At 36.5% G+C, this 13,573-nt stretch overlaps 2 protein-coding genes across 2 annotated transcripts; both read right to left on the reverse strand.

Moving 5' to 3' along the window:
• Positions 1–2,477: 2,477 nt before the first annotated feature.
• On the reverse strand, positions 2,478–3,425 carry LOC123857975 (olfactory receptor 8H1-like). Its single transcript, XM_045895260.1, has one exon. It carries the CDS (start codon positions 3,423–3,425, stop codon positions 2,478–2,480), a length of 948 nt encoding a protein of 315 aa, XP_045751216.1.
• Positions 3,426–12,286: 8,861 nt separating this feature from the next.
• On the reverse strand, positions 12,287–13,218 carry LOC123857976 (olfactory receptor 8I2-like). Its single transcript, XM_045895261.1, is given in 2 exon segments — positions 12,287–12,639; positions 12,642–13,218. Coding segments are annotated over 2 exon segments (930 nt in total).
• Between the last annotated feature and the right edge of the window lie 355 nt (positions 13,219–13,573).

Here is a 13,573-nt window from a genome sequence, read left to right on the forward strand (position 1 = left end):
AGTTACATTTCAGAATTAAAAATTTTATAACATTATTGCTTGAAATGAAAACTATCTAGTTATAAAAGTTTAAACAAAAAACAAAGTAAATACTTGGAAAATGGAAGAATACATTCTTAACCTCTACATAGCAAAGAAAATTAAAACTAATTCAGATTATGTAGAGGGAAAAAGGAAAAATAAAGGAAATTTCAGCAGTATGACTACAGTTTATGGGTTGCATGAATTCATGAATTATGAATTCATTGCCATTTCTTGGCTTTACAACTTGTCTCTGTTAAAAAAAAATTAAAACAAATGAGTCAAACTTTTATTCAACATTTATTTTTAGTGACCATAGCAAACTTATAAAAATTAGGAGAAAGCAATAATGTAAAAAAAAAAAACAACACAGAAAAGCAGCAGTTTACTGAAGCTTATTGACAAGTCAGTGAAAGGTAAGGTTTTTAAATATTTAGCAGGTAGCCACCAAAGAGATACCACTGCGTACAGATTTTTAAATTGATGCATTTACATTTCAGATCCAAAGCCTTGAATGATGAGAGTCCTGATTATTTTTTCAAATACCCGTAACACATTCACCTCATATTTCAGTGACAAAGGCATTATCAAAGGTTAAACTTGTAAGTGTATATAGACAGTTGTAGAAAAATGCATAGGAAATGACAGAAATTTTGCTTACATAAGTAATATATGCACATGCATACATAACTATAGATCCAGAAGAACACACTCAAAGCTGTTAATGACTGCTAAGTCATTTCTATTCCCTTCTCCTTTTCCATGGTTTCCATGGTTAACATGTTCTCCAATGCTAACAGACACCATTTTAAATTCAAAATTGTGAAGTGTTGAGTTTTTCCTTAGCTGTTTGTCCATTAAATTAACCAAAAGTAATTTATAAAACACAAGTGAATATTCTTTTTTTAAGATGATTTATTTATGTATTTATTTATTTATTTTAGAGAGAGGAGGAAAGAGCCGAGGGAGAGGGAGAGAGAGAATTTTAAGCAGACTCCCCACTGAGGGCAGAGCCCAATGCAGGGCTCCATCCCACGACCCTGAGATCATGACCTGAGCTGAAATCAAGACTCTACACTTAACCAACTGAGCCACCCAGGTGACCCACAAGTGAATATTCTTTAAGAAAAAGCCATTGTGCATTAAAAATATTACAGGAGGGGCAATGGGTGGTTCAGTCGGTTAAGCATCTGCCTTCAGCTCAGGGCATGATCCCAGGCTCCTGCATTGGACTCTCTGCTCAGCGGGGAGTCTGCTTCTCCCTCTCCCTCTGCCATTACCCCTGCTTCTGTGCGTTCTCTCCTTCTCTGTCAAATAAATAAATAAATAAATAAATAAATAAATAAATAAATAAATAAAATCCTCAAAAAAATATTGCAGGAAAGTAAGCCTTCTAATGATATTGGCCAGCATTGATTAGAACTGCCTTGAATGCTTTACATCCATTATCTGATTTAATCTTTATAATTAATTCTATGGCCCTGGAATTATTATTATTTTTTTTAAAGATTTATTTATTTATTTTGAGAGAGCGAGAATGAGAGAGAGAGAGAGAGTACATGAGTGGGGGAGGGTCAGAGGGAGAAGCAGGCTCCTCGCTGAGCAGGGAGCCCGATGTGGGACTCGATCCCAGGACTCCGGGATCATGACCTGAGCCGAAGGCAGTTGCTTAACCAACTGAGCCACCCAGGTGCCCCTGGCCCTGGAATTATTATCTATCTTGTGCAGTTGAGGAAGCTGAGGCTGTTCCATTAAGGGTTATGCAGCTAAATGGTTAGCAGATTTAGAATCTAAATCCTGGAATGTTTGATTCCAAAGCAAGTTCTAGTAATTACTCTGCTATATTTTTTCTTCATATAATAAACAAAATAACTTCTGAACCTGCTATCATTGTACCCAAAATGGAGCTCTTTTCCATAATAAAATTCCCTGAAGTTGAACTATTCATGGGAATTTGTATGACATTATTTAAAAGAAGAGAACTATATTGTCTCATTTTGCGTATCAGTTACCCTTAAAAACATATATTTATTTTTTAAAGATTTATTTAATTAATTAATTATTTTAGAGAGGGGGGGAAGAGCAGAGGGAGAGGGAGGAGAGAATTTCAAGCAGACTCCACGCTGAGCATGGAGCCTGACAAGGGGCTGGATCCCATGACCCTGATCTCATGACCTGTGCCAAAACCAAAAGTCTGAGGCTTAACCCACTGAGCTAGCCAGGTACCCCCAAATGTATATATTTAGATCATAGATTTAAAGCACACTTCATGGCTTTCTATTATAACTTGAAATTTCTAAAGACATCTTCCTGGAAATATCTGAGATCATATTTGGTCAAGTAAAGAATGGTTCGATGGAAATACAAACAAGTTAAAGGAGTCAATTGGTTTTGGAGACAAAGAAAATACATTGTGGGGAAAACAAAAAGTGATGAGCTGAAAAGTTTAGCATTGCTTATTTCAATTGCTCAGAGCTCTCTCCCTTCTGCATGACTCTAATGACAGCATTTTTTACTTCTTTGTTCCTAAAACTATAAATGAGTGGATTCAGCATGGGGATCACAATAGTATAAAAAACAGAAGCCACTTGATCCTTTCCCAAGGAGTAAGACCTACTTGGCTTTAAATAAGTAAAAATCAGAGTGCCGTAAAAGATGGTGACTCCCAGGAAATGAGAGATGCAAGTCGAGAAGGCTTTTCGCTTTCCTGAACTGGAAGTAATTTTCAGGATAGTAGACAGAATGGACACATAGGACACAGATATTGTGATAAGAGACACCAGTAGGGTGGAACCAGCGACAATAAATATCATGATTTCTATGTCATGTGTGTCAAAGCAAGATAGGGCTAAAACTGGGGGTGTGTCACAGAAAAAGTGATGGATTACATTGGAGTCACAGAAATGCAGTCTGCTCATGCAAAGCACATTGACAAAGGAGTCTGCAAAGCCAATCAAATAGGACCCAAAGACGAGGGAACAGCAGAATCTTGTGGACATAACCACTGGGTAGTGCAGAGGATTGCAAATAGCAACATAGCGATCATAGGCCATGGAGGAGAGAAGGAAACATTCAGCAGCCCCCAAGAAGACAAAAAAGTACATCTGGGTGAAGCAGCCCACATATGAAATATACTTGGTGGAAGTCAGCAAGTTCTCTAAGGTTTTAGGTATGATGACAGTTGAGTAACTGAGGTCAAGAAATGACAGGTGACTGAGAAAAAAATACATGGGGGTATGCAGCAGGAGATCCAGGCGGACTATCAGTATCATCCCTGCATTGCCCAACACAGTAACCAAGTATATCTGGAGAAACAGCACGAAGAGGACCAGCTGGATCTCTTCAGAATCTGTCAATCCCAGAAGGATGAAGCCAGGCACCTGTGTGTTATTCTTTCTACCCATAGTGTCAACTGCTATGAACTGTGAAGAAACCAAATTTGATACTTAGCAGGAATGACTTCAAAAAGGTTTGTGTTTATATGAACCACATATTTATAACTGTTTCTAGTAATTGATGATGAGAGGTTTAAAGACCATGACTGAAAAAAAAATCTTAATTTGATTGCCAAATATAAAAATAGGCATAAATTGACGTTTGGATACAACATAATTAAAGCTAACATATTGAATAATTAAAATGAGACTGATCCAGTTCTAAATATTTCTTAATGCGTTTAGTCCTTGTGAGACTATTATACCATAGGTACCACTGTTAGCCACATTTTTAATACAAGATATACTGACTCTAGAGAACATGCACATAATACTATATTCCTGTTTATAATAAATTTCAGCAAACCTGAAAAAAAGTTAGATATATAACAAATAGTGATATAAAAACAGTTTTAATGCATTATTCAATGTCCTTTTCTCAATATTATTTAATACAAATGACAAATTTCAAATTTAGGGGATTTTGGAAGATATACTAAAATTATAGACCACGTATTAATTTTAATTTCCAAACTATATGATGTTTTCCTAACCTGATCATTCAAAATTAAATTTCTAAAATATGTTCATTATTTATAGACCCTGATTCCATTAACTCTATATTTCTGATTTCACAAATCCTGGCATTATTTGGGGTAAGGTCTAAATGACATCTATATGCATACTATTCTGATAATGTCCCCATTAAATTTGATCCTAACTAAAGATCTCTAATTTTGAGAGAATAATACTTACTGTGAACCAAAGTTGGGGGAAAAAAAACCTCCCAATATTATCTGCCTAGAAGTTTATCAACCTCAAGTTTTGCTCACAAATCAAATTTGATAACCATTTGAGTCGAAAATTTCTGTGATATATTTGTTCTTTTTGAGATAAGTTCTTTTTAAATTTTAGTGTATTCATTTTGTTTTATTCTGAGATAAAAATTAATCAACCTAGAAATTTTGTTCAGGTCCTGCTCAAAAGGAAAATTTGCTAGGAAATTATTTCTAAAAAGAATACCAGGAAGCTATAGTGAACATAAGCAAAGCAGAGTATGTCTTGCCTGTTATCCTGATAATTCCAGGGCACCTCATATACTGGGGACCGAAGATAATGAGATGCATGGTCATCCCTGTGGACCAATTTCCAAGGAAGATTTCTTGGCATGTTTCCAAGGGCAGAAGTTCCAGGACTAAATGCAGCTATGTTAGGTTTGAGAAAATGGTTGTCTTTTCCCTTAGAAGCTACACAATGAAGAGCCTGATGGTTAGATTTTCCTTCGTGATGCTCTAAATTTTTGGCTGGGATAGTGAAGAAGCTATTTCTATTTTTCTTGTTCAAATTCATCAATTGTTATCTAAGTTTTATCATTTTATTTCCTCTAATAGGTTTGTGGGGAAGGAAAAATAATATTTCCTCTACTTTTCTAGATTCTTGGTTGAGACACCCCCCTCCTCCCATAATAAAAGACATATTAACAAAAGAAAAACAAAAGTTTAATAACCTGTATACTTCTTGTATACATGGGAGATTGTAAGCAGAAAGAGTTAGGGGTCCCCAGAAAAAGAGACAAGACAAGGCTTTCTTGACACAAGAAAAATCATTTTAGGTCCCAGCGATCTTATGATCTATGCCTGACCAGCACTTCTTAACCAAAGCATATTCTTGAGTTATTTTTGCAGAATTTAAACCTCTTTGAGCACTCAAATACTGGACCAATTGGAGCCAGAGAATTGATGATACTAACCCTTGCCTGACCTCCCTGGACTTTGATCAATCAGGATCTGGACTCTAGCTCCTTAAGATGACTTTTCCCCCAATTCTATGCTGAATTTCCATTGTGTAAGCCCCTTCCTGAATATGCATGCACCCTTAGCTTAAAATGTCCCTGGTTTTGTTGCTTGAGGAAGGATTGTTTTGAGAAATATTCGCAGTGTTCTCCTTTACTTGTTGCAAATAAAATTCTTCCTTTCTACTCTTTGGTTTGGTTGTGTCTTTTGGCTCCACACCCACCAAGAAGCGAAGCCGGTTTCAGGTATCAAGATGACCAGGAAAATTAACACCTCAAGTGGCCCAAGTCACCACCTTAAATACCATCTCCTGCTAAAGACAAAAGATGTTGGGGGTGGAGTCCAGTTATAGGAGGTTACTGATGTAGGAAGGGCGTTAGGGTTTGAAGCCGATGGGCAAGAAATAATTCTTAAGACATCTTTGGTGTAAAAAGGTGGTTTTATTAAAGCACTGGGATAGGACCTGTGGGCAGAGGAGCTGCACTGGGGTCCTGAGGAGTGACCCATTATATGCTTTTAAGTTGGGAAGGGGTTAGGGATAGCTTAAGCCTCTAAGGAATTTTGGAAGCAAGGTTTTCAGGACCTTGAGGGGGCTAGCAATTATTGGGAAAAAGTCATTTATTACTGTCTAATAAAACTTTAGTCATGAGACCCTTCAGATGTATATCGGTGGGCCATATGCTCAGAGGATGTTTGCCAGCATTTATCTTAGAGGGTAGAGATAAAGGAAGTTTCCAAAGGAATTTTTATATGTTAAAGTAGATTTAACAGGGATTAAGATTGCCTTTTGCCTTTAGCAAAGTGTCAACATCTCAGCAGCTGAGTTCCTAGAGGAATGTTACTTTGCCTGTTTAAAGGACTTGTCAATGGGCTGTAAGTAGTAAGGAAATTCAGTAATTTTTTTTCTGCCTTTTTTCCCCACATCAGTTACCAGGAAAATCACAGTAAATAAGGGTTTGGTTGTTATGCAGATTTAAGTCTATGACCTCTCCATTCATAAAAGTTTCTAGAGGGGCACCTGGGTGGCTCAGTTGTTAAGCTTCCGCCTTCAGCTCAGGTCATGATCCCAGGGTCCTGGGATGGAGCACCACATGGAGCACCACATCGGGCTCCCTGCTCCATGGGAAGCCTGCCTCTCCCTCTCGCCCTCCCCCTGCTTGTGTTCCCTCTCTCGCTGTGTCTCTCTCTGTCAAATAAATAAATAAAATCTTTAAAAAAAAAGTTTCTAGAGATTTAGTTACCCTCTTCTTCCTGGAACAAAGAGGGAAACATTTATACAAGTAGAGATTTCCCTTATAGATGTAAATATCTCTTTCAAAAGGGTAAGTTCTATTAGGTTTTCAGAGCTTCTCCTGTGTCTCCTGTTTCAGTTCAAGATAATTCTTATGCCAGAAGTGCATTTTTGGTGGTGGCAAATTCTATGCCCCTTCAGATTGAACTCATTGTTTTTGCTTCTGCACCTAGTAACAACTGCTTGTTTTGTTTATTTTTTATCTGTTTAATAATACAGGAAAATAATATCTGTATTATTAATCTGAGAGTTGCTTTACTTTTAAATTATATGTAGTGATATTAATTATTCCTATTGTGGCCCATTATATAGGTAGTACAAAGTTACATTTTTTTATTTCTTATTTGACTAAGAATAATTTGATATTTTTAAAATTTCTGTGTATTTAATTTTCAAGCTAAACGTATATTTTTCTTTTTTAAATATTAATTTTAAATTGTACTGCATTACAGTCAGAAAATGTGACTCCTTTAAATTCAGTTTTGTAAATTTATTGAAATTATGGATTAATTGTAATCAACTAGTATGAACAGCTTTTAGATGATAGGAAAGAAAGATTCAAATGTTGATATGGAAGTCTGGCCTTACCAACTACAGTATTTATAGAGTCTCAGCAGGGGGAAACAAAAAAACCCCACAAAAATTAGTGATACATGTTAGGAGGGGAAAGTACTATAAAAAAAATAAAATGTGAAAAAGCTTAGGAGATGGAGAGTCCTGGAGTAGGGGAATGAGGAAGCAATCAGAAATAGTGTGGTCAAGGTAGGCTTCAATGAAAAATTGGTATTTGAGTCAAGATTTGAAGGAGGGAGGAGTTAGTCATGTCGGTAGACGGGAGAACAGTGTTTCAGACAAATGGAACATCCGTACAAAGGCCCTGTGCATTGGATGGGCCATACAATTGGAGGAAAAGCAAGGACTATGTGGTAAGTATAATTCTATCCCGGGGGCTGGGGTGACCAGAGAAATAACAATGAAGTATTTGTATGTCAAGGGTGACAAATGCTGTGGAGAAAAACAGGTGAAGAGAGTGCCTGGAGACAGTTGGACTTACTCTCTTCAATAATCTTTATTTTTCAGAGAAGTCTTCAGTGATAGGGTCACACTGAAAGAAGTGAAGTAGACACCCACAAAAATATTTGGAGAAAGTGAGTTTCAGGCAAATGGAATAGTAAAAATAATGTTCTGCAAAATTAGTTCCTTCTTCCCGAAGTCGGGGTCCATCTTGTCAGTTCAGAAGGAAGAATGAACACTAGAAGTTATATGAACCCTGGGCATGGGACCAGTCAAGGAACACATAGGCCTAAGCCCAAAGGATAAGGATGCTTCTCATTCAAAGGAACCTGTAGGACAAGTAGTTAACCAGCATTACCCTAGGGATAGAGTCATCAGATGTACCTAGTGAACTCTTTAACATAAAGAATAAAGATATTTTTTCAGATTCCAAGTCTTGAAATGGAAGAGACTTCCAGAGGACCAGATGAATAGGCACCAGAACAGTTGTTAGGATGACATCATGGGTCAAAGTATTCGCCTACTCAGGAGACCACTGCCACAAATTTTGCCCTTAAAGATCCTCACTTGCAAGGCATCAGGGTGTTTGGGACTTCAGAGGATTAGCTCCCCATTCTCCTGGGTGGTGCCACTCCAATAAATAGCTTATCTTTCTCCACTGCAAAGCCTCAGTGTCTGTTTTTATTGTTTTTTTGTGCATTGGTTGGACAAATTCTCCCTTGGTTTGGTTATATTCCTAATGTTTTGCATCACTTTATTTTGATGAAAATTGTGTAAAAAATATACTGGAGTTTATATTTTTTTCTCCAAATTTTTATTTAAATTCCAGTTAGTTAACACACTATGTAATATTGGTTTCTGGTGTAGAATTTAGTGATTCACCACTTACATACAACACCCAGTGCTCATCACAAGTGCCCTCCTTAATCCCCATCACTTATTCAGCCCATCCCCCACCCGCCTCCCCTCCAGTAACCCTCAGTTTGTTCTCTATAGTTAAGAGTCTGCTTCTTGATTTGACTCTCTCTCTCTCTCTTTTACCCCTTTGTTCATTTGTTTTGTTTCTTAAATTCCACATATGAGTGAAAGCATGTGGTATTTGTCTCTCTGACTGACTTATTTTGCTTAGCGTAATATTCTCTAGTTCCATCCAAGTCATTGTAAATAGTAAGATTTAATTCTTTCTTATGGCTGAGTAATATTCCATTGTAAACATATACCATATCTTTTTTTTTTAAAGATTTTATTTATTTATTTGAAAGAGAGAGAATGAGAGAGAGAGAGAGAGCACATGAGAGGGGGGAGGGTCAGAGGGAGAAGCAGACTCCCCGCCCAGCAGGGAGCCCAATGCGGGACTCGATCCCGAGACTCCAGGATCATGACCTGAGCCTAAGGCAGTCGCTTAACTGACTGAGCCATCCAGGCGCCCCCATATACCATATCTTTATCCATTCATTAGTAGATGGACATTTGGGCTCTTTCCATAATTTGGCTATTATTGGTAATGCTGCTATAAACATCAGGGAGTTTGCACTTTGACTCACTCTGATAGTCTTTGTCTTTTTAGAATATATTACACTTAATAAATATAAAATCAGTTATATTTTCTCTAATATTTTTATATTTCATAATACCACTATTTCTAGTTTTCTTCCCTGAAATGCATTTTCCTTTCTTATTTGTTGTCTTTTAGTCATTTTTAGACAGCTTATCTACCCATTTTGAAAGGGAAATATCCAGTGCAAAATTCTGATTTATTCTCCACTACTTTATCCAATTATCAGACAATATTCTGACATTTCTTTCTGAATAAGCCTCTAATCTTTGTGTATGAGAACAAGTGTGAGTCTAACTCTACCTGATATCAAGAAGTCAATTTCATTCAATATGTTTTATTTTCATTGAGTAATTTGTTGTTTCTTCAGTAATTTCTGCAAGACTTCTTAAAATAAAACAAGTTAAGAATAATCTTATAGGGCGCCTGGGTGGCTCAGTTGGTTAAGCGACTGCCTTCGGCTCAGGTCATGATCCTGGAGTCCCTGGATCGAGTCCCGCATCGGGCTCCCTGCTCGGCGGGGAGTCTGCTTCTCCCTCTCCCACTCCCCGTTTGTGTTCCCTCTCTTGCTGTGTCTTTCTCTGTCAAATAAATAAATAAATAATCTTTAAAAAAAAAAAAAAAGAAGAAGAATCTTATAAATTTTTGTTTTGATATAAAAGGTATGTTAAAGGGGGTTAAATAGAATGCATGCTCAAGGAATACACACAGATAACAGGAATATTATAAAGCACCACAGGTTTAATAGACTGAAAAAAAAGAACACTCGGTATCTTTATATTGATGCCTGGTGCATCAAACATATTTTAAATTGAATAATTTTTTTCCAGCATATTTTTTTAAAAGAAGAAGATAACTGGCAAATTAAACATTCCATGATCACTTCTGGGACATAGTCCCAGAGATTATGGAGTTGGTTTTCTGGATTGGTCAATGGCAAAAGTTCTGGGATAGTCTAGCAGAAGAAGGACTGAAGAAAAGACAAAGATATGCATGACCAATTGTGAAAAGATGTGTATTACAGGGTCCAAAGGGAAGGTACAAAAAGCAGCTGAAGGAAAGAATGATGGGAAGTATACCAGTAGCAAATATGAAGAACATATTGAAAAACATAGATAGGCATTTAATTATAATTTTGGACAAATAAACTATATTTCTACTTCTTATGATGAACAAGAAAATTGTGTCATCTTTTTGCTCCTAGACAGCGATCAGCAAGAAAGCATTAATAATAAAAGAAAGCAATTAGATACATAGTTTTATTAATGCTAAGTAAATATTAAATCTTGAAATTATTTAGAGCAGAATACACATGCAATGCAAGTGAAGATAAAAATAACATACAATTAGAACCAGGGTAAATATAAGTCAGGTGCAAAAGCCACACAATTATAGAAAATTGAGCATTGGATTTAGAATGCATGAATGAAAATCCTTGGTGGAAAGAGGAGAAAAAAGGGAAATATAATCAGTTTAAAAATTCTCAATGATGATGATGAAAAATCTTCAGAACAACCAATCTGAATCAGACACCATGTTTGGAAGGAAAAAAAAAATCTCACAAGGTCTTAATAAAAGGGAATGAGTAATGAGATAGACAGTAGCCTCAGTAGGTCCATAAATTAAAACATAGTATGTTTCATAAGTTGTCACTTATAATAGTTTGTAGAGTAAAATGTTGCATTGTAAAATGAAGTTTGCAGGAGTCAGACCTTAGTTATTTAGATCAGAGAAGAAAATTAAAAATTCCAAAGCAAATGTATATATATGCACATACAGATCCTTTCACATATATTACCATCAGCCACTCCCAAGACTGAAAACTGATTTTCTTAATAGGAGGTTTGTTTGTGATGTCTGATATATGAATTTACTCCAATTATTTAAAATCATATATACCAAGTATAATTCTATGTATACTTATTTCCATATCCTAACCATTGAGGGAAAAAGTCCTTTGAAAAGAAGTATATCTGTTAATTACTATGCTGATTTTAACATATAAATAAGAAATGTTTTTGAAAGAATTCTATAAATAGAATTTTCAGTTAAGCTAATATTTTTTTGAATGCCAATATGCACATGACTATCCAGACTCTACCCAAGAAAGATACAAATAAGAGCAAGGCAGAATGTTTCACCTTTATGGATTGATCACTCTACTTCCACCAGCAAACAGACTGCAAAGAAAGTATTTACTTCCATATTTTGTACATGATACATTTCCTAAATGTGGAGAGCACAATTATGAACAAGCAAACTCTTCTCTGAAAGACCTTACATTCTTGTTGGATGGAAAGAAATAGAGATCACACACATTTTCTTGTATAAGTGCTTCATCAAATTTATCTGCAGTTCCTTTCAACGTACATTTTATTTTATTTTATTTTTATTTTTTTCAACATACATTTTAAACATGATTTTCAGCTCCTCGGATTACTGCTCAGTGCTTTATGCACAGTAAAGACAGTGCTAAAGGACTCATCTTTTCCAGTGGTCATTTTGTAACAATGCCTGGGGGAGTCCAGTAAACGTGTCTCTTCTCAAGGAAAAGCAAAATAAAAACCCAGTTTCTCCTTTTACTGCTATAGACTTGACCAAGCATTTCTGCCTGACTTGGAAAAGCAAGAACCTCTGTAATATACTCCCAAATGCCTCAGGAATTGTACCACAGCTAGTTTGCTTTATTTATCTACACAGACACACAGACACACACACACCACACACATATATTGAAATGCTTATCAAATATTTGAACTTTGGGAAGCATATTATGATTTTTTAGAAATTAAACTCTGCTGCATTTGATAGAGACCCTACTCCATGAACATCATTTTCTTTGCCACCAAAGCTCACGTTTTACAGATAAATGATCCAAATTTTAACTCTATTGCAAAACTAATCCACATGATCAAGAGATTTTCTATATTAACCAGTGTCTGTTGCTATGGTGTTTGGTATATGTAATCTACATGCTGAAATGAACTCCTAATATGCTAGTTCAGTATTCAATACAAACAAATAAAATAATAATTGACCACCAAAATTTCAAGTCTCTAAGTTATCATTTTGCTTATGTTAAGCCTTTTGAGTTTACCCTATGATTTTCCTGATTGTTGGAGTAATCGAATGCCTGGAGCCATCCAGGTGTGTTCTAATGGTAACGTGCACAGATTTGTCATGACAAAAGTTTTCTATGTATGACTCTCAAGAAAGCATTTTTCACATCTTTGTTCCTCAGACTATAGATCAGTGGATCCATCATTGGAATGACAATGGTATAGAAGACAGATGCTACCTGTGCCTGGGTCAGGGCTGATGTGTTATCAGGCTGCAAATATGTGAAAATCAGGGACCCGTAGAAGATAGTTACACCCATGAGGTGGGATGTGCAGGTGGAAAAGGCCTTCTGTCTGCCTGCTGCAGACTGGATCCTCAGGATGGCTGAGATGATGGCAGTGTAGGTGACTGTGATGAGGAGCAGGGAACTGAGAAGTGTGGTCCCCACTAAAATAAAGATCACCATTTCATGCTGAAGGCATCTGCACAGGGCAGGGCCAAAAGACCTGTGGCATCACAGAAGAAATGATTGATGCTGGAATCACAAAATGCCAAGCTGCTTATCACACAGACTGAGACCAGAGAATTCGTGAAGCCTATTGCATATGGCAGGACTCCCAGCCAGTTGCACACTTTCTGGGACATAATCACCGAATACAATAAGGGATTGCAGATTGCCACGTAGCGGTCATAGGCCATTGATCCTAGAAGGAAACACTCACTGCACACCAAACCCACAAAAAAGTACATTTGAACAAAGCAGGCAACAAAAGAGATGGTTTTCTGTTGGGATTGGAAATTTACCAGTGCTTTGGGTGTTACAGTGGAGGAATAAAATATGTCAATGAACGCTAAGTGGCTAAGAAAAAAATACATTGGTGTGTGAAGCTGAGAGTCGATTCTGATTAATATGATGAGCCCAAGGTTTCCCAAAACAGTGAACAGATAAATAAAGAGAAACATTAAGAAAAGACTGACTTGTAGTTCAGGGTGATTAGCAAATCCAGAGAGGATGAAGAGGGTCACCTCAGTGAAATTGTTCCCAGTCATTTGTATCAAATCAGGCCTTTGACTTACCTGCTGAATAAAAGTAACAAAAATTAGAGAATGATTCAAACTTAAAGACTTAATAATCAGAGTTGACTTAGACTCCAATAATGAGAGAGTAAAATATGGCAAGCACATATTTAGTGACTTCAATTTGATTGATAATTTATACATGATTTTCCATTTTTTTAATAGAACTGACAAACACTAATAAAAACTTCCAAGTTGATAATTGTGTGGAATTGGTAGCCCTCTAAGAGATAGCTATCTGGAAGGATTTTGGAAGAGATTCCTCCTGAGATATACCATCTTCTACTTCAGCCTATCATCATGGGCCTTGAATCATACACTTAGCAAT

This window comes from Mirounga angustirostris, unplaced genomic scaffold, assembly GCF_029215605.1.
Source record: "Mirounga angustirostris isolate CCGP_5_RB_7025 unplaced genomic scaffold, mMirAng1.0.hap1 SCAF_13, whole genome shotgun sequence".
NCBI lineage: Eukaryota > Metazoa > Chordata > Mammalia > Carnivora > Phocidae > Mirounga > Mirounga angustirostris.

What these genes read in the sequence shown, in the direction of transcription:
- LOC123857975 (XM_045895260.1), bottom strand. Translation starts at nt 3,425, where the DNA reads ATGGGTAGAAAGAATAACACACAGGTGCCTGGCTTCATCCTTCTGGGA.